This window comes from Andrographis paniculata, unplaced genomic scaffold (genome assembly GCF_009805555.1).
Source record: "Andrographis paniculata isolate CXL003 unplaced genomic scaffold, ASM980555v1 Contig38END, whole genome shotgun sequence".
NCBI classification, from domain to species: domain Eukaryota; kingdom Viridiplantae; phylum Streptophyta; class Magnoliopsida; order Lamiales; family Acanthaceae; genus Andrographis; species Andrographis paniculata.
The window spans coordinates 1,204,399-1,230,954 of NW_026137571.1; the positions used below are offsets into that span (position 1 = coordinate 1,204,399).

The 26,556-nt window shown below is 30.7% G+C and overlaps 4 protein-coding genes across 7 annotated transcripts; 3 read left to right on the plus strand and 1 right to left on the minus strand.

The window, feature by feature from the left end:
• Positions 1–467: 467 nt before the first annotated feature.
• Positions 468–4,455, plus strand: LOC127250798 (ABC transporter G family member 20-like). Its single transcript, XM_051274220.1, has 3 exons — positions 468–1,969; positions 2,636–2,993; positions 3,855–4,455. Exons 1-3 carry the CDS (start codon positions 647–649, stop codon positions 4,388–4,390), a joined length of 2,217 nt encoding a protein of 738 aa, XP_051130177.1. The 5' UTR covers positions 468–646; the 3' UTR covers positions 4,391–4,455.
• A 2,333-nt stretch (positions 4,456–6,788) lies between these two features.
• On the plus strand, positions 6,789–11,242 carry LOC127250799 (serine/arginine-rich splicing factor RS2Z33-like). Of its 4 annotated transcripts, none has more exons than XM_051274221.1 (7): positions 6,789–6,913; positions 7,598–7,714; positions 8,492–8,531; positions 8,663–8,758; positions 8,869–9,065; positions 10,366–10,464; positions 10,564–11,242. In XM_051274221.1, the coding sequence occupies exons 2-7, from the start codon at positions 7,605–7,607 to the stop codon at positions 10,979–10,981; spliced, it is 960 nt and encodes a 319-aa protein (XP_051130178.1). In that variant the 5' UTR covers positions 6,789–6,913; positions 7,598–7,604; the 3' UTR covers positions 10,982–11,242. The 4 variants fall into 4 exon arrangements, with proteins under 4 accessions (XP_051130178.1, XP_051130181.1, XP_051130180.1 ...); XM_051274224.1 differs by lacking the exon at positions 6,789–6,913 and adding an exon at positions 8,235–8,407; XM_051274223.1 differs by lacking the exon at positions 6,789–6,913 and having other exon boundaries at positions 8,235–8,531.
• A 361-nt stretch (positions 11,243–11,603) lies between these two features.
• Positions 11,604–13,870, minus strand: LOC127250800 (uncharacterized). Its single transcript, XM_051274225.1, has 4 exons — positions 13,653–13,870; positions 13,012–13,187; positions 12,102–12,300; positions 11,604–11,999 (listed from the first exon to the last, which is right to left on the minus strand). Exons 1-4 carry the CDS (start codon positions 13,735–13,737, stop codon positions 11,767–11,769), a joined length of 693 nt encoding a protein of 230 aa, XP_051130182.1. The 5' UTR covers positions 13,738–13,870; the 3' UTR covers positions 11,604–11,766.
• Positions 13,871–23,049: 9,179 nt separating this feature from the next.
• Positions 23,050–25,422, plus strand: LOC127250801 (cytochrome P450 81Q32-like). Its single transcript, XM_051274226.1, has 3 exons — positions 23,050–23,841; positions 23,917–24,256; positions 24,684–25,422. The coding sequence occupies exons 1-3, from the start codon at positions 23,264–23,266 to the stop codon at positions 25,290–25,292; spliced, it is 1,527 nt and encodes a 508-aa protein (XP_051130183.1). The 5' UTR covers positions 23,050–23,263; the 3' UTR covers positions 25,293–25,422.
• Positions 25,423–26,556: the final 1,134 nt, after the last annotated feature.

Sequence of the window (26,556 nt, forward strand, 5' to 3'; positions counted from 1 at the left end):
AAAAAAAAAAACATATGATGCAATTTTTCAACCAAAATTATTTTTGATAAATAATATCAAAATCTTTAAAAAATATGTATAGATATAAATAAAAGCAAAAATATATATTTTTTAAATAAAATATTATTATATTGATAAAGAGCTACTTAATACTCTTACGCTATACATGCATGCAAGCATGCAAAGGGACCACTCAGACTTCTTCTTTAGTATAGATGCGTAATATGCATTAATCAAAACGGTGACGTTTCCATGTCACAAATATATATAATAAGTAAATAATTTGAACTCAGACTTGGACTGAGCTCTGCTCACAATATATCTATGAAGGAAACCGCAACGGTTAAAGGCAGTGCAACTTCTCACCTAATCTAAACAAATTTTTCCCCCAAATTTTCAAACCCTAATTTCACATCCACACGAAACCCTAATTTAATTTAATTTAATTCTCTCATCATTGCATTATCTGTTCAAACAATCCACAGCTACCATTAAAGCCCCTCCCAATCTTCCCCAAATTAATTCCATTACCCCAATTATTATCACATCAATTAAATCCCTAATTCTTGTCTCCATATATACATATACATATATGTATAGCTGCAGATCGAGCCATTGATCAGTGTGAATTTTGGTGTTTTTCTTAATGCATAGTGTCGAATTCGAATCAGATAGCTCATCAATGGCGGCCAGTGACTTGCCGTTTCTGGGCCACCTGGAGCTGCCGGAATCCGGCCGGAAAATCAAAAGAAGAGCCTCCCACACCCTCGGAGAGCTTTTGCAGCGCGTCGGAGACTTCACCGACGACGACGACCACGTCGTCGACGTCACCGACGACCGCCGTGTCTTCCAGCCGGCTTCTGTCCCTTTTCTGCTCTCCTTCCATAACCTCACCTACAGCGTCGCCGCTCGCCGGAAAATCATTCCGGCTTGTTTCCACCGGACCGGAGGTGAAAGTACCGGGCGGGTGCTGAAGACCCGGACCAAAACTCTCCTCAACGAAATCTCCGGCGAGGCCCGGGAAGGCGAAATAATGGCGGTCCTCGGCGCCAGCGGCTCCGGCAAGTCGACCCTGATCGACGCCGTCGCCGGCAGAATCTCGCCGGAAAGTTTAAAAGGCTCCGTCACCCTCAACGGCGAAATTCTCGAATCGAAGGTCTTAAAAGTAATTTCAGCCTACGTTATGCAGGACGACCTCCTCTTTCCGATGCTCACCGTCGAAGAAACCCTAATGTTCTCGGCGGAATTCCGGCTGCCGCCGACGATGTCGAAATCGAGAAAAGCAGCCCGAGTTCAGGCCCTAATCGATCAGCTCGGCCTCCGGAGCGCCGCCAAGACAATCATCGGAGACGAAGGCCACCGCGGCGTCTCCGGCGGAGAGCGCCGCCGCGTCTCCATCGGCACCGACATAATCCACGATCCGATCATCCTCTTCCTCGACGAACCGACCTCCGGATTGGACTCCACCAGCGCTTTCATGGTGGTTAAAGTCTTACAGAGAATTGCTCAGACCGGAAGCATCGTCATCATGTCGATCCACCAGCCGAGCTACAGAATCCTCCGCCTCCTCGACCGCCTGATCATCCTCTCCGGCGGCCAGACCGTCTACGGCGGCTCGCCGGCGATGCTGCCCCAATTCTTCGCCGAATTCGGGAATCCGATCCCTCCCAACGAGGACAAGACGGAATTCGCCATGGATTTCATCCGCGAGCTCGAAATCATCCCCGGAGGAACCAAAAACCTCGCAGAATTCAACAAATCGTGGCAGAGAAATAAGAACCCTAATTCCGTCAAAACCTCAATTGGGTCAAAATTAACCCTCAAGGACGCCATTAGCGCCAGCATTTCCATGGGGAAGCTCGTCTCCGGCGCCACACATCTCGACTCCACATTATCATCGTCTTCCTCCTCCGTCCCCAATTACCCAAACCCTATTTGGAAGGAGATGTTCATAATCGCCAATCGATCGGTAATCATATTCTCTCTTTGTTCCGATTCAAAATATTATTTTTACCATTTTTGTTTGTCCGATTTCAAAATATCATTTTGGCTATTTTTGTCCTTTAGATTTTTCTATTTTAGACTAAGAAATCATACATTAATAATTATTTTATACATAAAGGTAAAAAAAATGTTCAAAACTCTTGCACAATTCCACCAATTAATTAATACAATATTACTGCCTCAGTCTCATTCTAAATGGGCTCTTTGGGATTCTGTAGTATATCAAAAAAATAATAGTATTTTATTGGTTAGTGGTAATTTTTAAGAAATTTTAATATTTTTACTCTTTAACTTTATGTACAAAGTAATTGTACGCTGAAATTGTATGTTTATAATCTAGGTACGTGAAATTGTATATTTATAATCTAGGTAAACGTTAAGATTAAAGGGTATTTTATTATTAGTCTATGATTACTTTTACTAAAATAGGAAAGTGATACTTTGAAGTTTGGAGTGAGACGAAAAAACTGGTAAAATTTTTTCTGAGTTGAGACATAAAAGTATTATTTCTTAATCTGCTACAAAAATCCTAAATAACACATTATTCATAAATTTTTAAATTATATATTATTAATAATAAAAGTAATTGCCTATAAATCTAATTTAAACCATAAATTAAACATTTCATCAGGTAACAAACTCCCGCCGTGCGCCGGAGCTATTCGCCGCCAGGTTCGGGGCGGTTCTGATCACCGGAATCATCCTGGCCACCATCTTCTGGAAGCTCGACGATTCCCCCAAAGGCGTACAGGAACGCCTAGGGTTCTTCGCCTTCGCCATGTCCACGACGTTCTACACCTGCGCCGAAGCAATCCCGATTTTTCTAATGGAGAGATACATTTTCATGAGAGAAACCGCCTACAACGCCTACCGGAGATCCTCCTACGTCATCTCCCACGCCATTCTTTCCATACCTTCCATCATCGTCCTCTCCCTCACCTTCGCCGCCATAACCTACTGGTCGGTCGGACTCGCCGGAAACACTTCAGGTAGTATTCTCTTGTGAATTTCTAATATTTTTTTTACTATTTACTAAAAAAACTTTTCTTAAAATATCAAACAAAATACCTATTTTATATATTTTATATTAAAAATATTAAATTATATATATATATATTTTATAAGTATTTAGGGTTTTAAGCTTGAAATTTTATGGTTTAAGATTTAAGAATCAACCCAAAACCCTAAATCCAAAATACCCAAGCCGAAAAATCTTAAAATTGTGTTCTTTTATAGTTTTATCACAGATTTTTATTATTCATATTTATTTTTTTCTCTAAAAACAACAAATCAAATATTTTTTATATTATATTATAAATATATTTTACATTCAAAATATCAAATTAACACTTATTTATATCATACAATTATTCAAATTTAATTTTTTACTATTAAAATCTCAGATGACAAACAAACACAGTAAATTTTTTAACATTAAAACCCTAAAGATGTGTTCTTTTGTAGATTTTAACACGATTCTTACTATTCAATTTTTTTTTTTCTTTCAAAAATATTAATTCAAACAATTATTTTTACTTTTTTTTATATTATACTATAAATTTATTTTACATACAAAACATCAAATCAGCATCTATTTATATCACATTGAACAACTATTTAAATTCAACTTTTTACTACTAAAAAATCCAAACCTGCGGACAACATCCAGTATAATTATTTTTTAACACGAAAACCCTAAAAATATCTAAACATGAAAAAATCGTAAAAATAAATTCCTTTCTCTAAAAAAATAGACAAAAATTGCACAGTTCATCCAAAATGATAAAAAAAAAAACAACTATTCGATTATTCGAATCGAAATTCTTACAATATTCCAACACATTTTCCAGGGTTTCTGTTCTACTTCGGGTCCATCCTCGCGTCGTTCTGGGCAGGCAGCTCGTTCGTGACGTTCCTGTCAGGGATCATCTTCAACCTGATGATGGCGTACACGGTGGTGGTGGCGATCCTGGCCTACTTCCTCCTCTTCAGCGGCTTCTTCATCTCGCGCGATCGGATTCCAGCCTACTGGATATGGTTCCACTACCTGTCTCTGGTGAAGTATCCCTACCAGGGGGTGATGCAGAACGAGTTCGACGATCCTTCCCGGTGCTTCGTGAGGGGAATTCAGGTTTTCGACGCATCGCCATTGAAGGCGGTGCCGGAGTCGGTGAAGCTGAGCCTGTTGAAGTCGATGAGCAAGACGCTCGGAGTTAACATCACCGGAAATAGCTGCCTGACCACCGGCGCCGACATACTGAAGCAGACCGGAGTTACGGATATCGATAAGTGGTGGTGCTTGTGGATCACGGTAGGGTTAGGGTTTGTTTTTAGGGTTTTGTTTTACTTTGCGCTTTTGATTGGGAGCAAGAACAGGAGGAGGTGATTTGTTGGATGGATTGATATGTTGATGAATTGATTATATATGATTGGGTTTATGATTTTGGATTTGTTTGTATGTGATCCGTTCTTGATTTGATCGATCTGTAATTAGTTATTTGACGTGATATAAATATATATTGATATATGATATTTTAAATGTAAAATTAAATTTTAATTAAATAAAATAAATAAAAATTGAATGTTTGATTTAATTTTTTTTTAAAAAAAGTTTGAAATGGTAAATTAAAATCATGGGTAAATTCTTACGAATAAACAGGAGTGATTGTATAAGTAGTGTTGGTTGGTGGAGGGATTTGATTTGATTTGGTTTTGAGGGTTAGGAGTTTGTTAATTGATTGTTTTGGCCTAATTGTGTTAAGACCATTTGTGGTAAGAATAAAATCACTATTACTCCCGTAAGGGATGGCCTCGTAGCTTAGGGTTTGGATTTGTGATCGTGACATGCCACCTCGTGCGTTCCATATATTTTGTCTACGAGAATTTAGTAAAATATTAATAAAAATATTTATTGTATAATAAAAATAATTATAAATTAAAATTAAAATAACTAAATAGTTTAGTTAAAACTAATGTCATATTTTTTTATTGAATGGTAAGACCAATCGATTATTGTGTGGTAAGAATAAAATAACTATTATATACTTTCTTCCGTTACAAATTAATGTTCTATTTTTCTATTTGGAAAGTACAATAACTATTGTCCTATTTTTCTTTTTAAATAAAAATTTTACATTTAAACCCTTCATTCATATACTCCCTCCCTCAGTCATTCAAATCTATTATCCTTTTCTTTTTTGATTGTAATCCAAATTTATTCTCATTTCTTTTTAGTAAAAAAATACTACTTTTTTTTACCAAAAAAAAAGTAAAAAATTCTACTTTTATATATTTTTCTTAAAATCCGTGTCCGATTAAATGAGCACACAATTGGATGACAAATGGAGTACTATTTTTCTATTTGGAACATGTAATAGCTATTGTTAAGACCATTTGGGCCGAAGGATTCTCTTGTTTTGTCTTGTAATTACTGCACGCTCCATCCGATATATTTTGTCCACGTTACTGTAGATACGAGAATTTAAGTAAAATATAATTAGTAAGTAATTAAGAAGTATATTAGTAAAAATATTTAATGTATGATAAAAATATTTATAGATTAAGATAACTAAATAGTTTAATTAAAAATAAGAAAATTATAAATTATGAAATTTAAAATATAATTAAGGTGTATAATAATATTTTCAGAAAAAAAAAACAAAAACAAATGATGTGAAACGTAAATGAAAAAATGAAAATTTTATGTGAGACAGAAAGAGTAATATTTATCAACTAATGGTAGATGGTTGGTGGGAAGATTTTAGCGGAATTTTACTATCTATTTATTTGTTTCTTTAAAAATATCAAATCAAATATTTATTTTATTTTTTATATTATGTTTAAATATTAATTTTTATATTAAAGATATTACACAAATACATATCAATTTATATTACTTGTATAACTCTTCAAATTTCAATTATTACAGTTCAAAATCCAAATCCAAAATTCAAACACTCACCCCAAACACATTCTTAGGTTGTGTTTTTTTTTATTTTTTTATTTTTTATTTTTTTATTTTACCACAGTTTTTTTTTTATTAATATTCTTTTTTTCCCTCCAAAAATATCACATCAAACAATTATTATTATTCTTTTTATAATATACTATAAATTTATTTATATTCAAAATATCGCATCAATTTCTGTTACTAAAAATTTCATAGAGCACTTTAGGCCCCTTTTAGGATGAGGGATTTTGTCTAAATCCTTATTTTTCATTTGAAATACGATGTATTTTAAATTTTAAAATTGAATGTTAAACTTATTAATTTATTTCTATATATTTTAAATAACCATTTCAAATATCTCGTAGAATCAAATAATCAGTGTTAAAGTATAAACTATCTTAAATACTAAATTATTCAAATTTATTTATTTAAAATCCAATATCAAATCCAACCCAATCAAACCAAAGGATCCTTCTAGAGTTTTTTTTTTTTTTTTTTTTAATTTTTATTTTTATATTGTCTCGGTAATAGTGCAAAATTTATAAAATAGATGTTTTAATCTAGCATAATTTTTTTTAATATAATATTTAAATTAAAAAATATATATCTTTTAAAAGTTTTCCTTTCAAGTATAGAGGTTTTTTTTTTTTTTTTTTTTTTTTTGAGGGGGGTTAAATAGAACAATAGTAAGATTAAAAACATATGTAAACACAGACTACTTTTTTATGCTGTATTGAAGTCCAAATGGGCTGGGCGTACGGATGACGGTGGATTTGTTTTTTAGGGTTTTATATTAGGCCTTTAATATATTGGGTTCATAATGGGCCTTGATGAACGAATCCTGACCGTCGATCTATGTCGGTTAGGGCGAATGAATACCCGAGATCACGCATTTCGCTTGCTCTACGTTTGCTGTGCGTGAAAAACTAGGGTTTCGGATTCCGGAATTTCTTCCGAGAGGTAATCTCTTAGATTTAAATTCGTTGGCGGTCCGGTCTATACGTGCTGATGATAGATGCTTTTGCTTTGCTTCACTTCAGTTTTTTGGATGGTTTTGATTGTGGCTTTCGCGGTGATGTGTGGTATTATATAATTGCTTTTTATGTAGTTTTTCTGTGGATGAGTTTGCTTCGGGGATTCAATTTGTTCCTGTGGTGGATGACTTTTTTTTATAAAAAAATTCTGAAGTAGTTTGGTTTGCTGGATTCGGATTTGATTTTAATTGTAAATTAGGTTAACTGATTGCCCTGGTTTCCGAAAGTAGCGTGCATTTGATTTTTGTGAATGAACTGTGGCGTGTGTTTGTTGCGGTCGGTGGAGATTTGGTTGTGTCTCAGTTTGATTTCTGCCTTTTACTTTAGTCCGAAGGGGATGGAAGTAAATGGCGTTGTTGAACTTTTGTTAGGTGGTGTGGATAAGGTGATTTAGGAAATACATTGCTGTGCTTGTGGTTTAGTCGATAATTTATTTTATTGAAGCATGATTCGCTGTTATGTAAAGCTATTTTCAACTTGCTGTTTTGTTTTCAATTGAGTTTAATTTTGTTTGGCCGCTGCATTATTATTTTGCCATTGTCTGAAATAAATTGCAATGGGACTTTGAATTTTAGATGTTCTGATTGTTATTGAAACGCTACTTCTGCAGCCCAAAAATGCCTCGCTATGAAGATCGACATGGAAGCACCACACGCCTCTACGTTGGCCACTTGTCTTCAAAAACCCGCTCTTGGGATCTGGAACATATTTTCAGTAGATATGGAAGGTAATGGATTACCTATCCTATAATTTGTGACCAATTTTACTAAGATAGTTTAATTCACTTGGTGTTGAAGATTTATGACTCTGGAGTCGAACTTACATTGAAATCTGATCTGCATTTAATCTCGTAATAGATACAATCATTTCACTCTTATTTATAAGCTGATTAGTTTATTTTGTGAAAAACGCTTAAATTTCTCAACTTGGTCCTCCAATGCTGTGGAAAAAGGTAATTAGTTATGGCTGCATTGAGTCAGTTCACTGTAATTTAAGTTTTACAAACATAAGTAATGATTGATTATACCTTGTTGGCTGGATTGAACTTTTCAATATTCTTTCTGATTATATTGATTCTGCAAAAGGAATCTGCAACCTTATGACATAATTTTAGCTTCCCGGCTATGAGTAAGAACATGATTGCTTTTAAGGCGTCCTTACTCGACCAACTGTGTAATCTCGTTCTATGTAAGGAGAACTGTGTCCTAGGCTCTTTTGAGTTTTGACTTCAAATGATTTCGTTGAAGGTTTCTGATCCTTTGCCTGACCTGGTGGTCAATGGTGGGAGGGTGGACTTTGCCTGACCTGGTGGTCAATGGCGGGAGGGTGGACTTGGCGGTTCTTAGAAGCCTTTGGCAATTTTCTGTGTTGTCTTTGCATGATTTTATGATGGAAATTTGCAAAATCAAACTGGTGTTTAGTACGTCTTGAGGACCAAGTTTCATGAACTGCTGTACGTAAGTCGTTATGATGGCCTTACTGTTTCTGGAAACCGTTTCCGCAGAGTACGCGATGTGGATATGAAGCGGGATTACGCCTTTGTCGTATGTTCTTTTGCCACCTTTCTCTTCGAATACATTATGTACTCCATATGTGTGATTTAGCTAATTGCATAAATTTCATTGCAAACTATCGGGTTTGTGTTGCTGTTTTCTGTTCCTTCACAATAATGCAGGAGTTTAGTGATCCTCGGGATGCTGATGACGCAAGATATAGCCTGGATGGAAGAGACGTCGATGGACGTCGCATCATTGTGGAATTTGCCAAGGGTGTAAGTCACTTGATTTTTATTACTATGCAGATCAAGCACTGTTTTTTATTGCATTCTTATGCTCGGTACAAAACTAATTGTTGCATTATGTTTAATTTTATGGAATGCAGGTGCCACGTGGACCTGGTGGCATTCGAGAGTATGTTGGGAGAGGCCCTGCCCCAGGCTCCGGGCGCTGCTTCAACTGCGGCATTGACGGCCATTGGGCCCGTGATTGCAAAGCTGGAGATTGGAAAAATAAATGTTACGGCTGCGGGGAAAGAGGTCACATTGAAAGAAACTGCCCAAACAGTCCTAAGAAAGTCAGGTAAAGTATAAATTACATGATACCATCTCCGTCTAGTAAATATATGCTATGCTCATTTGAGGTGGACATAAGTGTTGATAAATATATTAGTCGATTATGGCATAAAGTAGATTGAATTTGGGAAGTATATAAATAAATGAGATAGAAAATTTTGGACAAATTTAATATGTAAATGAATTGTGATAAATATATTTGCGAGCATTAGGTTGATCGGCTTAATTTTGCTACTGATTTCCTTACTTGTCGAATTTGGCTTTGTATATATGTTCTTCTATAATATTCATTTCTGTTTAAAATTTTGATTTTCTTGTCCTGATTGTTTGATTGTCTATCTAGTAAATATATGCTCATTTGAGGTGGACGTAAGTGTTAATTAATATATTAGTCGATTATGACATAAAGTAGATTGAACTTAGGAAGTATATAAATAAATGAGATAGAAACTTTCGGACAAATTTTAATGTGGAAGTGATTGTGATATATTTTTAAGTATTAGGTTGATCAGTTTAAATTAAGGAGTTAGTTTGTGTTTGTTTGGGGGTTTGGATTTTGTATTAAGATTTGAATGTAAAAATAACTATTGATGTGATGTTCTGAAAGTAAAATTGATTTCTAGTATAATATAAAAAATAATAAGTATTTGCTTTAATGTTTTTGGAGAGAAAATTTTGTGGGAATAGTACAAATTACCTAAGATACTTCAAACAAACACCATTTTGCTACTGATTTATTTACCTGCTGAAGTTGGCTTGTATATAGAGCTGTTGATGAGCCAACCCGAGCTGAACTGAATTTTAAGTGTTCATGTTCGTTCGTTAACGTTCCCGAACAAAGCTCGTGTTCGTTGTTAAGCTTTTGAGCTCGTTCGTAGTGTTTGAGTTCAGCTCGTTTGTGTTAAGCTCGTTTGTCTCACTTTTTTGTAATTTATATATAAGTTAAAAAAGAAATTTTAAAATTATTTTATTTATTTATTTTAAACTGATATGTTATTTATTTATAAATTACAATTTTATATGTATATATAATATTTATAATAAATATATTATTTTAATGAATGTTTGCAAACAAAGTTTGGACTCGTTTGGTTGGCTTGGTTTGTTAACGTTGGCGAACAAGCTTTAACCGATTTCATGAACGGCTCAATTCGTTTAACAGCTCTATTTATATATAATATTCATTTCTGTTTAATTTTTTTTGTTTTGATTGTTTGATGTTCTGAATAAACCATTTTCACCATCATAGCCTGTTGCATGCTGTTTGTGTTACGACTCATTCCTTTTTCTGTGATGTGATGCATCAGCGGACGAGGCCGGAGTTACTCAAGATCACCAGTAAGGTCACCCTCACCCCGCCGCGGCCGTAGCAGGAGTAGAAGTTTCAGCAGAAGTCGCAGCTACAGGTTTAATAAGTTGTATTACTTCCAGATATACAAAACTCGTAGACTATTATTCTGCTTATATCAATGAGTGCTGACGTTTATTTGTCTGTCTGTCTCCAGCCGATCAAGGTCTCCTGTGAAAAGAGGACGTGACGCCGATTACAGAGATAGGCGATCAAGAAGCCCACGTGGTCGAAGCCCTGAACCAAGAAGGGGGAGCTCACCCGCCGAGACGGGGAAGCGCAGTCCGACACCCGACGGTGATGGCCCGAGAGAGAGATCCCTTTCTCCTCCGGTTAGAAGCCGAGCTGAAACAAACCAAGACAGAGACAGGTATAGCAACAGCCCAAAGGAGTCTAGCCGAAGCCCTGCAGCAAAAAAGTACGACGAAAGCCCTTATGCTGCTGCTGCTGCGGCCGCCAATGGTCGGGATCATGACCGTAGCCCCAGCCCTAGGGACGACAGAAGCCCGGTGGATGATGATGAAGATGACGCCAATGGTGACAACCGGCTTCCCCGGGGAAGCGAATCTCCTTGAATGTTGGTTGCTATGTTTGGTTGGTGGATGATACTATAATTACATATTTGCCTCTGCCTGCACTCCTTATTTGTTGCTTTTTACTTTTGGAAGAACCGATTCAACCGTGGACATCATGTCATATCGTATAAGCATTTTCAATCTTTGTGTTGTGCTTATGAGTTCATTTCAACACAACTAGAGCTGTTAACTTTAAGTGTTAGTTAATGTTTGTGAATAAGGTTGGTGTGTTCGTTCGTTTAACTTTTGAATTCATTCGTAGTGTTCGAGTTTGGTTTGTTAAGAATTTTTGTTGTTCGTATTTGGTTCATTTAAGCTCAATTAAGTTCGTTTGAATAATTTGTTTCACTTTTTTTAATTTATATATAAATTAAAAAGAAAATATAAAATTATTTTATTTATATATTTTAAATTAATATTTTATTTATTTATTTATAAATTATAATTATATATATAATATTTATAATAAATATATTATTTAAACGAATGCTCGCGAACAAAGTTCAGATTCGTTCAAACGAATGACCCTGTTTGTGTTGTTTAGCTCGTTAATGTTCGCAAACAGGTTTTAACCGAGTCAAGTCGAGCTGAACCAAGCCGAGTTCACAAACCGTTTAACAGCTCTAAACCAAAATATTCACTTAACAGAAGATAATGTGACCTGCTTCTATGACCAAACAATACACTATCCAATCTCTGCTTTCTGATCAATGGTGATGAATTTGAAGATCTATATATGTACATAAAGTTATGGGGATAGGAAATGAAGCCTTAATCATTGTATGTCAAACAGTATGGCTAAGGGGACCAATGCCCAACTCATCCTCGATATCGTCGTCTTCATCGAACATCCTTAGAAAACGAGCATGCTCTTGCTCCTGCTTTCTCCTTTTCCAGTACTTGTACGCAACCACTGTTGCGCCGACGAGTACTGATAATACTAAAGCGGAGATGAGCAATATCAGGGCCCAGTGCATAGTCTGAGAGCTATTGTTCGATTTGGGTGAATGATCCGAAGCTAAAGATAATAAGCCGATATAAAAATTTAGTAGAGAACAATGGGCTCTGATATATAAGGGATGAAGAAAAATAATATCCTGATGATAGGATAGGAAGTTACCGCTTCCGAGAGGGACACATTCTGGGCATAAAAATGTGGCATTTAGCTCTTTGTCTTTGTAGTGAATGTATTTCCCATCAGAGCTTGTGAAATCAGATGCACAGAACTCCCACTCGTCAAATACGTCGTCTGATTTCAAAGTATCTTTCTCGTATATGCCGCAGCGTTTGCACTTATTGTCTTGGAGTTCTGTTAGAGGCTGAAACAGTAATAAGCACATTTAGTAGTAGTAGTAGTAATAGTATTTGCTATGCTGAGTAGAATCAAAGAAATGTGAGATAGGTTCAACAGCATAACACTAAGAACCACATTGTTATGATTACTTAGATTTACCAAATATTTACGTAAGTTTAAAATCTTACACCCCATAAGACTCATACAACCGATATATAAATTTTTATCTTATATATTTAGGTATGTGTCTACATAAATGTTTAGAATTTAATCAATTATATATTCGACTTTGAATTTAAAAAAGAATGGCATATGTGAAGCAAATCAAATACCAATACATTTAAAATCTAATCATATCAATCATTATGTAATAGGGTATGTATGTATATAAGGTAAATATTATCAAAACATAATTGAAACTCCTCATCTACAGAACAGAAGAACACATACTACACACATTGCTAATGTCAAAATAAATAAATAAATAATAGTGCCGAGCTAAAAGTCCTGCCAAAGTGGAAGGTAGAAGATTTCCCAGAATGATAAAGCTCCTTAAATTACTGCTACACAAAGTTCTTTACATGAGGAATTACCTTCATGTACTAGTTGAATTTCCATGAAGATTTCAGCAATATAATCTACTATCTAATTCATGCTGCATTTCTAAGAGAATACAGCACTGCAAAATTGAAGAGAAGGAGAAAGCTCACAATTGATCATAGCAAGAACAATTTACCTGCCAGGATTCTTGACCCTTAAAGGCATAGAAGACATGTTTTTCCTTCACATCAGGTAAAAATGTAACGTTCTCCCCTTTGCACTGAAAATAAATTGTAGGCTTTGTGGGAAGCCATTCGTGCGTCCTGAATAGTTCAATGGAATCAAGTGTAACAACTGCAGCTGGTACCAGCGCTGCAGAATGTAGAAAAATTCAGTATCAATTTATCTTCACATTCACTAATGGCAGGCATCCATCCATAAACATACAGGTTGAAAATTCATATATATCTTAGGCAATCATCTCATACATCATCTCCTTTTGTGTGGTAAATTTTGATCGTGCAAATGAGGCGGTGAATATTTGACAGACTCTACACCCCTGAGTTTCATAAATACGCTCAAATTTCTATCAGATGCAATCATGCAATCACTGCTACTTATACAAATCCAAGCTAAAAATGATCAGTTTATAGAAATCCAATTACTTCGAATAATATCAGTATATTATTATTCATCCGGAACACACAATATCAACAGCAGAAATTCCTACGCACAAACAGAGCACACGACGATCGCATCCAATAAATAATTTCCAAAGATTTATCCACACCTTGCAATCTTTAAATCTAAAGATAAATCGTTCTGGATAAAACTTACCAGGAAAGTAGGTCACAACAGCCGAGCAAATAAACAACAACAAAGTAAGAACCCTAGGTCTTCGACGATTTGGTATCATCTGCATACGCGATCTTCGATAAATTAGGAAATTAACAAGTGTTTGATTTTACCGAGGCAGCTCTCTCTGACTCTCCCTCCGAAATCAAAAGTATTCAAATCGCAGGCGTGCGGACTGAGCAACCAGGGGAAGACGATAAACAGGTTTTATATGTGCATTTATAGGGTCGTTGGTCTCAGGCTCCCATCACCTTGCTTCTGCAATGTTGTACCCTGTGAAACAATAGTTGTACCCCACAACCGACTTTACCTTCTACGATAATTAGTTCTTGTTCCATCCCACGTACCACCACGTCACTTTTTTTTTTTTTTTTTTTAATATTATACACTTTAATTTCATTTTATTTTTTTAAATTTTAATTAAACTAATTAGTTATCTTAATCTTAATTTATAATTATTTATATTATAGGATAATTATTTTCATTAATACATTTTTAATTATCTACTAATTACACTCTTCCTTTTAAAATACCGCGTATACAGTGTAGCAGACACGATATTTGGGACGGAGGGAGTATGTAAATACTCCATGATAGAATATTTGATATTGAGACGATAATGAAAGAATAATAATATTCATTTCGTTCGATTCTAAGGATTATATTTAATTTTTTGCATGATAATCTTTGAATTTTAATGATTATATCAAAACGCAGGACAAATTAAAAAAATATATATATAAAAATAATTTTTATAATACTAAAAAAAATATTTGTAAAAAAAAATTATATATTATTTTAATGATTAAATTATTTAACTTTCAATCTTGAATTATTTACCCTAACGAGAAAGATGTAGTCCACATGCCTTTGATATTACTCCTTCTTCTTCTCCTTATTATTATTCTTATTATATTACTCAATATTTAGAATAGTTTTATTCTACATACTTTATACTTGTTTTGTATCCATTCAAATTATTTTATTATTTTTGTTTTTGTTTGTTTTACTCAAAAAGTGTATTTTAATTTTGTTAGCAAAAATAATTATATACTAATATCAAAATATATTTTATTATTATTTAAATAACAAATATATCATTATATATATTAATACTTTTTACATCAAATCAATAAATAAAAATGTTAAAATTCTACACATTTTTACTGATTAATAAAATATTATCATTTTTAATTTACTACAAAACCACCTAAAGACCTCTTTCAAATATGACATAGGGAGATAGATACTCTTTGTGTCCCACTTTATTTATCCATTATTTTTATTTTTGTCAGTCTCATCTTATTTGTCCATTTTTTTTTTCTTAAGAAAAATAATTATACATACATTTATTAATTATTTATTAATTATATTTTACCTGAATTCTCGTTTCTACGGTAAATCAAACAAAAGATGTGAAAAAAAAAAAAAGTATATTTTTATGATATAAGAATTTCATGACAACTGTTATTATTCGAATGTGTACCAATAAATTCTCGATTGAACCATAGTTAATAAGTTGAATTTTGATATATATATATAATTACTTTAATGATTAACCAATCAAAATATACAAAAAAATAAATAAACATTAGGGTGCATGTTATAATTACGAAGATTTTAAGATTTTTCAGGATTCTGATTTGAAATGATTTAAATATAATATTTAATTCTAATTGTTATTTAAATATTATTTTAATATAATATTTTATAAAAGAAAATGTTATAGGTTTATCTAAGACGGTAACTCTCTCCACACACATAGCATTTTTTATTAAATGATTATATATATATATATATATATGCATATTTCCTCCGTCCAATTTCTATTGTCCTAAAGTATATTTGCACAATTTTTAGGTAATTGTCTTTTTGTTATGAATTGACAATTTTACTCTTAGTTGTATGATAGAAATTAAAAATAATAAATGAATGAAAGGTAAAAATGTAAAATTTGTGTTTAAAAAAAGAAATATGACAATAGTTGTTGGACGTCCCAAAATAGAAAAATAGGACGTTAATTTGTGGACGGATGGAGCATATGATATTGATAATTATGTCAAAAATATAAAATATATTATTATTTTAGGTTGAATATTTTGATTTTTTTAGTGACTTTTTTAAGGCTATAATGAATATTCTTTTTTGACTTTAGTATAAAACATTTTATGTTTATTATTATTTTTTAAAAAAAGTTACAATTAAAAATGGTGTTGAGAGAAGAAAACCACTTCTTCCGTACCTTAACAATTATTTATCCATTTTTTTTATTTTTGTTCGTCTCATAATAAAGTTTATTTTATTTTTTTTTAGTAATTGTACTATCTAACTAACATTACAAATACATTTTCAAATTACAATAAATTATACAAATGTCGTTACCTTTATATCATACAATACTAATATGATTAATTTAGATTTTTTACCTTTATTTATACTTTATCATAATACAATACTAATATTTCTAAAACTCTGTGCAAAAAGTAAATAGATGTATAGATATAAGACGGAGGGACTATATATTCACACATATGAGCACATTCATCAAAGTCTATAATTTTGTTTCTCACATTTGTTTGTCTGAAAATAATATTCCTCTTGGTCCATAAAAATTAGCCCACTTTGAGTCGATATGAAGATTAAAAATATATATATATATTGAGAAAATGATAAAAGTAAATAAAAAATATATATAATAAATTTAATGGTATTTGTTGTAAATAAATTTTAAATTAAGAATAATAATTAAATATTAATTTATTGACTGTGATAAAATTAATTATGATAAAATTAATTATGAAATAAATTTAACGGACATATCTAAAAGACAATAATATTATAAAGTAAAATAAAATAAAATAAAACTTCGTTACTCTCAAGAAAAGATTTTTTTTTTTTTTTTTTTCAAAACAACCCATCAAACTATTATTTAATTCAAAACTTACATCTAAAAAAAAGTATTGTGACCACACACATATTTGTTTTTATTTTTATCGATGTATCTTCGGCTCCATTCACATTAATTTTTATTTATTTATTTATTTATTTTTAACTTTTTTATTATGCAATCTAATTTATAAAACATTCAACAATTATTTAGGTCAAAAAATATAAATTGCGTGTTTGTCTAGTATTTAATTTAAAGTATTTTTTAATTTGAAAATTTGAAAATTTGTATTATTAAAATAAAATAAAATATAATATAATATTTTGAATTAATTATTAATTTTTTGTGAAATAATATAATAATACTGTATATAATAGGGATTGTGTCAGGTTTGAGTGAACAAAACCATTTTATTTTAAAGAAAATAAATTATCAATATTTGAAGAATCTTAAAGAAAAAAGAAAAATAAAGATTGATGTCTTGATCCATTTTAATTTTAGTGTCTGACTTCTCAATTTACTAAACTTTAATATGATTACACTCACTAAAAGATATATAATAATAATAATAATAATAATAATAATAATAATAATAATAATTGTTATTATTATTATTAAATTACATTTTAATTTTTTAAAAATTAAATTATACTCCATATTGATAAACATGGGCTTATCTAGTTTGGATTTGTACAAGTAGTTAGAGTTCGTACAATAAAGATTGAAGGCTAAATCAAATTTTTCGTATTTCTAAAACTGTATCAAATTTTTTCGTGATTTTATAAATTTTGCGTCTAACCTTCACAGCATCCTTATTTAACGGTATTTGACCTAAATATGTTCAAACTGCGAATAAATTTTAGAATCTCAATTTCTAAATCCCTAAAATTACAAATACATTTATCCTAAAAAAAATAGTAAAAATAAACTCTTAAAACCCGATAAAAAATAACTATTTTTTAGTATATTTACTATTTTTTTAGGGTAAATATAAATAAATATATTTGTAAGTTTAGGGGTTTAGAAATTGAAGTTCTAAAATTTATTCGTAGACGCAAAATTTACGAAACCACGAGAGAATTTGACATAGTTTTATAAGTATGGGGAAACGATGAATTTTGTGCAATTTAATCCATATTTAATGTGAATTATGTGATGTATGATAAAATTAAACAATATATTTTTGTTTAGGGTTTAGGGAAATAATAAAAACATATAATGGTTGACTATATATATATATATATTATATAAATAATTTTTATTTGAAATAAAATGTTAATTAAAATTTTTGTTTAAGTGATATATTATTTGATATTTTATGAAATAAAATAATACCGTTCAATCAAGAATTATACCGTTGTTTTTACATTATTATATTTAATATTAAAAATATTTTTATATTATATAATTTACTCTCAAATATTATTATATTTGTATTATAAAAAAATAATAGATGCATTTTTATTTTTTATTTATTTATATTTTGATATAATAATTAATATGATCGGACAAAAATAGTATATTTTTATCATTCATTGAATAGCTAATATTACTCCCCCCGTCTCTTAACAATCTATCAATTTTTCTATTTTGGTTCGTCCCATAACAAAGTATCTGTTTCCTTTTTTAGTAATTGTACTATCTACCTAACATTACAAATACCCTTCTAATTTACAATATATTACACAAATGTCATTACCTTTATATCATACAATACTAATAGGGTTAATTTAGTCTTTTTACCTTTATTTCTACTTTATTCTAATATAATATTAATATTTTTAAAATTTCGTGCAAAAAGCAAATGAATAGATAGATTGGGAACGGAGGGAGTATTTTTTTTCGAATAAAAAAACAAGCATACCCATAAATATGATAATATTTATAATGCATAATAAAGGCCACATTTTCTAAAAATAGAATAAATATTTTAAACAATTAAATGTATTGTCTTTTTTATATATATAAAACATTATATCAAAATAATATTTAAATAAAAATTTATATCAACTTTTTATTTATCAATTTCAAACCGAAACAAGAAATTATACATTAAAATCTTATTAAGTTAATTTCATTCTTTTATGTAAGATATGTTTGGTTAGTGAAATATTGATTTAAATTTTTATTAAAATAATATTTTGATATAATATAGTATTTTGTAAGAAAGAACATGTACGTTTTATAGATATAAATAATGCCAATATATATGTTGTGTTTTTTTTAAATTTTATAACAAATTTTACTTCAAAAATATCAAATAAAATAATTATTTTTTTTATATTATATTATTGCCTCGTCCACAAACTAATGTCCTACTTTGCTATTTGAGACATCCAACAACTATTGTCATATTTCATTTTTTAAACATAAATTTTGCATTTTTACCCTTCATTCATTTATTACTTTTAATCTCTGTCATACAATTAAAGGCAAGTTTGTCAATTCATAACAAAAAGACAAATCACCTAAAAAACTGTGCAGATATACTTTAAGATAATAGAAATTGGACGGAGGAAGTATAAAATTATTATATATTTAAAATCTCACATATTTTATTTATATCACATCAAATCACTACTTTTAATTATATAATATTAAAATTATGGAGTAGTATATATTTGTTGTATAAAAGTTTTCAAAATGCTATAACTGTATTAAAAATAATAATTATATAAAATAATGCGGTATTAATGATTAATTTATAAATAAAAATGATAAATCTATCATAAAGCACACCGAATTAAAATAGATTAAACATTTTAATTTGATATCATATTTATAAATAATTTAATTAAAAAAGATATACAATAAAATTATCGATCATGTATTATATTCAATAGAAATTTTTTTAAAAAAAATTATGACATGTTAAAATTAAATTTGAATTATAGAAAGGTGTGTATGGATAGATCCCCACACACAGTTCAAATATTAAAAAAATGGAAAAAAATTATTTTAGTATTAATATAATCAATATTCATCAATTTTTGTTCCAATATAAAAATCTTATCAATTTTAGCCTCAATATAACCATAATTCATTATTTTTGGTCCAAACATAAAATTTTTATCAGTTTTAGTCTAAATATAACCAAAACTCGTCATTTTTTATCCAAATATAATCAAACATTATCTTTTTTTTGTCATACCGTCAACAAACCGACGAAAACTTTTGACGTGAAAAGAAATCAAACTTTATATTTATATTCAAAGAAATTGCACAATCTTACAAGTCCACGTCAGCATTTTTCGTCAGTTTGTTGACGGTAGGACCAAAAACGATAAAATTTGATTATATTGGGACAAAAAATGATGAGTTTTGATTATATTGGGACTAAAATTGTTAAAAATTTGAAATTTGAACCAAAAATGATGAGTTTTGGTATATTGGGATAAAAAATGATAAATTTTGATTATATTGGAACCAAAATTGATAAAATTTTTATTGAAACCAAAATTTATAAATTTTTGTTATATTTAGACCAAAAATGAATTTTTCCCTAAAAATTAATAATAATAACAAAAAAAATGAAAATTTATTTATTATTTTTTTTAAAGAAAAAAGAAAAAAAAAAACTGCAATGTTTATCCATATATATTAGTGTATAACTCCTCGATCCATTAAACTTTAATATGATTACATGCGTTAATGATATATATACACATATTATTTAAATTTATATTAAACTATAGAATAAATCACAATATTAAATAAATTTTTTATTTAATTGATAGTCAACGAATATTTCAATTTTAGTGTCTGACACGCTATACTTTAATACGATCACATATATTATTCTATGATATATATTCTTAACTATTATTTATGAAAATTAATTTATTTCTTATTTAATTGATAGTCAAAGGCTAAATTAATTAAAAAGTACATAAGTTGCTAGTTTTACAGATAAAATAAAAATGATATATACACTTATATATAATATTGGACTAAAACTACATTGTATTATAGTTTTTTAAAATATATTCCCTCCTATTTTTTATTTTGGTCCGTCCCACATAACTTGTCCTTTTTATTTTTGAAATATAATTATGCACTTTAATCGCATTTTAAATTTTATAATTTTCTTAATTTTAATTAAACTATTTACTTATCTTAATCTTAATATATAATTATTTTTACTAAATAATAATTATTTTTACTAATACATTTTTTAATTACTTACTAATTATATTTTACTTAAATTCCAATGTCAACCGTAATACACCCATATTACATGGGACGAGGGAGTACTAAAGTATATAAAAATAATGTGATTATAGCACCACTTAAAAAATAACGTTCGGTGGTTTGGATTTTGAGTTTGGATTTGAATAGTTATATGATATAATATAAATAGGTGTTGATGTGATATTTTAAATATAAAATTAATTTTTGATATAATATAAAAAATAAAAAATAAATGTTTAATTTGATATTTTTAAGATTGAAAAATTTTTATGAACAGTAAAAGTTTGGGAGAATCTCCCAAACAAACACACCTTAAAGAAGACCACCAAAATGTTTATGAAAAGTCAGAGGGTTAGCTCATTTGCACTTTTATATATATATATATATATATTTTACTATTTAAATTAGGTGATTTTCAATAAAAATATATTTTTTCTGTTCGGGATAATATGTTTATATTGCTGTAAACACGAAAATTTAAATAAAGTATAATTAGTAAATAATTAAAAAATATATTAATAAAAATAATTATAAATTAAAATAATTAAATAATTTAATTAAAATTAAAAAAAATTATAAATTATAAATTTTAAAATGTGATTAAAATTATAATTATATTGTAAACAAAATAATGAATTTTATGAGACTGACTGAAAAAAAAAAAAATATGAATATTTTATGTGAGAAAGGAGAGTACTTTTTATGTTTACTAAATATATGTTTATTTGAATTAGATGCATATTTTTAATGAATATATAATTATATTAGCTGATTGTAACATAAAATATGAATATTTTGAAAGGTATATAAGTAAGTTAATGAAGTGAATTTTTTTTTTTTTATAAATTTAGTGTGTAAGTAGCTAATATTTTATAAATAAGTATTACAATAATAAAGAGGAAAAATTAAAGAATGAATAACAATTGTTTCTATAAATGAAAATTATATTTTTGTGGAAATATATATGTATATAATTTTAGTGGGCAAAAATAATAATATTTTTTTCTCAACTTAATATTATATTTTCTCCGTTCAGATTAAAAAGATATATTTACTTATTAGTATTTTAATTGTAATAAATAATTTAAAAGTAATGTAAACGAATGTATTGTGATAAATCAAATATATATATAATGAATTTTTATATTTGGAATTTTATTTTTGTATTTTAATATGAAATTTAAAATAAAATAATTGTTTAATATTTTTTGATAAAAAAAAAAAACATAATGTATTAAATACAAGTGTTCTTTTAAAATGTATTGAAAAGTCAAATAGAAAAAAATAAATAAACAAATGAATCTGCATAGATGTAAAAATAAATAAAACACCAAATTGAAGTTCGGTTCTAATATTTTTTACTACGCAAATCTAACTACAAAACCAAAAACGAAAAACAAAATCAAATTATAAAACAAAATGAGATTAAAGTAAATCAATATATATATAATCAGTATGTGGTATGAGAAATTGTATTGATAATATAAAAGATACTCTCTCGGTTAAAAAATACTCCTTCTGTCCATTTACAAGGTTTACATTTACTTTTGGCGCGGTGAGTAATTAAAAGTAGTATAATGATATTTTTGTCCTTATTTTTTTTTGTGTAAAAGTAATGATGTGATATAAAGTAAGGGTATTTGTGGAAAAAAATATGATATTTAATGAAATGTTAACTTTGTAATTGGACGTCCCAAAATAGAAATATGTAAACATTGTAAGTGGACGGATGAAGTAATAGTCTCATTTTGTCATTTTTGTCCGTAGTAAAATAATAATCTCATTTTCATTTTTTGTAACAAGCTCTCAATTTTTTTATAAAATTATCTTCATTTTTTCACAATTATTATATAAAATAAGGACATTTTATTATTTTAGAAAATATTTTTACACTCACTGTTAATATAATATTATTAGATGATATATATTATATTAATATTTGTATGTGTTTATACGTTTTAATATATTTATTAAAAATATCTGAGTAAAAATATATATATAAATGTAAAATTAATAATATTATTATTATCCAGAAATAATTCAGCTTGACTTTAGATATTGGCGAAAACATTGACACGTTCAAATAAAATAAAACCGCTACTGCCTAAGTTAAGCATAACTAACGAAGCGTCAAATGCAGCGCGGAAAGTCGCACTTCACCATCAGCACTAATTAATGAGATCTTATCCCTGCACTGCAATAAAAACGCGTCTTCACGTGCTCCTATAACAAAAAACGCTACTCAACAAAAGCACGCTTCTTCCTTACACTAACAACTCAACTACCAATACCACGCTTCTTCTTCCTCCTTCTATAAAAGGCAATTCCCCAACTCAAACCACCATTTTTATGCCTCCTACTGTTTCAGACAATGCCTGATTTTCTCCCATAAAATTTCCTCTATAAAACCCACCATTTACACCATTTGTTAGAACACAAAAAAAGAAAATTAATAAACAATAAATATATATTTATTGATCATCATCATCATCATCATCATCATCATCTATCTGCAATGGAAAATCTTTACCTGTATTTGTCACCAGTGATTCTTGTAGCCTTGTACAGCATAACAGTTCATTTCCTGAACAAGCTGAGGAATTTTCCCGCGAGCCCGTTTCCGTCGCTGCCGCTGATCGGGCATATTTACATGCTCAGGCAGCCTTTCCACCGGAGTTTGTCGGAGGTGTCGAGGAGATACGGCCCGGCCTTGTTTCTGAAGCTGGGGTCGAGGCCCGTGCTTCTAATCTCATCTGCATCTCTTGCAGAAGAGTGCTTGAGTAACAAGAACGACGTGGTCTTCGCCAACAGGCCGGATCTTCTTAATGGGAAGTACTTTGGGTATAATTACAGGAGTCTTTCATGGGCTTCGTATGGCGACCATTGGAGGAACCTCAGGAGGATTTCGTCGCTGGAGCTGCTGTCGAACAAGAGGTTGCAGATGTTTTCTCACATCAGAGGCGACGAGGCGATGAGCATGGTCCGGAAACTGTTTCATGTCACTGAGAAAGAGAATCTTGAAGTTATTGGAGTGAAATCAGCCCTTTTCGAGTACATGTTTAATGTCCTGACAAGAATGATCACAGGAAAGAGGTAAATAACTAATAACCAACAGTTTTAGTCGAATATGACATATAAAAACAGGCAGATTAATATCATCCATTGCAGGTACTATGGCAAGAACATGGAGAAATCTAAAGAAACCAAATTACTCGAGGAAATCACGACAGAGACATCAAAGATGGCATTACAGACAACAGTGGTCGATTTCTTGCCTATCATGCGGTGGTTCGGGTTCAATGTTGAAAAGAAACTACGTTCGATACAGAAGAAGAGAGATAAGTTTATGCAGCAAGTTGTAGATGAGCATCGAATAATCATGCAAAGTAACGACAGGGATAATAAATCTTCCCCTATTAAGAGGAAACCGATGGTCGAAGTGTTGCTCGATTTGCAAAGATCTGAACCTGAATATTACACAGATGAAACCATCAAGGATCTTTTACTGGTAAGATCAATCATATTTTGGCAATCATTCTTGATTATCTTGCTAATAATTAAGTGGGATCCATTTTGGGATATTCAATAATTGAGAGTTTATTAAATAATTGAAGAGTTGATTATAGTGATGTGAAATGATGGATATATACCTTAACTATGACAACAATCTACTAACTGCCTGTCATAATGGAGCTAAGATCATTTTCAATCAATGGATCTATCGATTTTCCAGCAATAAGCGAACAATTAATTACTTGAACAATTCCAGATGATATTTGTGGCATTAGGGATTGTCAATTGTGATGAAAATGACCATCAGTAATCAATCAATTGTATAAGGAAGAATGCAGGGGGAATCATATGAAGATGTTCTGTATCTGAAATTTTTGGATTGAAATTAATGGATAGGAATCTTACAGTTGAATTTCATTCAGGTGTTGCTGCAAGGAGGAGCTTCAACTTCATCAATTGCTCTAGAATGGGCGTTCACCTTATTGCTCCACAATCCAGAAACCCTAGAAAAAGCTCGAGCCGAAATTGACGCGCGCGTAGGGCACAATCGATTGATTACCGAGGCGGACGTGGCGGAGCTGCCATATCTCCGGCAAATCATCCTCGAAACGATGCGTCTGCATCCTCCTGTCTCGATTCTGATGCCGCACCTCTCCTCCGCCGATTGCACCGTCGGCGGTTACCGAATCCCCGCCGGCACAGTGCTCCTGCTGAACATTTGGGAAATTCATCACAGCGCGGAATTGTGGGATGAGCCGGAGAGATTCCGGCCGGAGAGATTTGAAGGTGTGGAGGGGAAGCGAGAATTGGGGATTAAGCTTCTACCATTCGGATTGGGGAGACGCGCGTGTCCAGGCGAGAATTTGGCCATGATGAACATCGGACTCGCCCTGGGAGCGCTGATTCAGTGCTTCGATTGGGAGAAAGCAGGGAAGATCGACATGAGCGAAGGCGCCGGCACGACGACTCCGATGGTTCGGCCATTGACGGCGAGGTGCAGACCTCGTTCGTTCATTGGTGGTTTTCTGTAGAAGCTTTGTGAGTGAGAGTGATAGATTTTAAATATTACTACAGTAATAAAAAGTTAATCTATGTAGGTAAATAAAATTATGTATGTGCATATATAATTTACCTGCTGTTGAACAAATAATTAAATTATAATTAATCCTTTGTTTATTACTCTTAAGGTGTGTTTGATAAAAGGGAAAGGGAAATAATAATAGAGAAATAATTATTTTTTTTATTTGAGTAAAAATAAAATAAAATTTGAGAAATTGATCATTTTTATTTTTATGATTTCATCCTTATAAAATTTGAGAAATTGATCATTTTTATTTTTCTGATTTTATCTTTATCCCATATACATAGAAATGAATGGTAATAAATAATAACGTAGTAATTTTAAATTTAAATTTAAATTATTATTATTAAATATTCATTTCAATAAAAATATTTTTATATATAAAATATCATATAAATAAAAATTTCAATCAATATTTCATTTTAAATCATAATCAAACTAAAGCTATCCGATCTGAACACGATACTAAAAAATTATGTTTAAAATTTAAACAAATAGGCCTGAAAAAATTCGGGTCGTGCCTGCTGCAACATGATTATAGACTGGGTCGTACCCAAACTCGCCAAGATCAATTTGTATCTTATTCAATCCAATTTTTAAATTAAATATATTAAAAAATAAATTTATATAAAAAAAATAAATATAATCTAATAGTTTAATTCTGGTCGTGCTAATATTAGAACATGGATTCAATTCGTATACTTAAAGTCACAAAATGAAAATAATAAATAAATAAGAAAAGAAAACAACCTAAACTAAATTAAACATATTAAAAAAATACTTATAGTTGGGTATGAAATTTATAATTAGGTTAAAAGGCCCAAGCTAGAAGAAGACGTGGAACAGTAATTCGGTCCGTTAGACTTATCAAGGGGGTGTTTCAAGGTAATCGGTTGAATCGGACGTCCTTCTAAGGAAAAAGGTAAGTCAGATGGTTCGCAAGTCGGATGGTCTGCAAGTCGGACAGTCCACGGGTCGGAAGTCGGATGATCTGCAAGTCGGACAGTCCACGGGTCGGATGGTCCGCAAGTCGGACAGGCAAGTCAGATTGCCTGTAAGTCGGATGGTCCGCGGGTCGGACGGTTCACAGGTCGGTTGATCTACAGTCGGATAAGTAAGTTAGAAGGTTCGTGGTCGGACAGGCAGGTCGGTTGGTTCCTAGTTGGACGGACGAATCGGTTGCTACGGAGATTCGGGTGAGAGCAGTAGCGTGG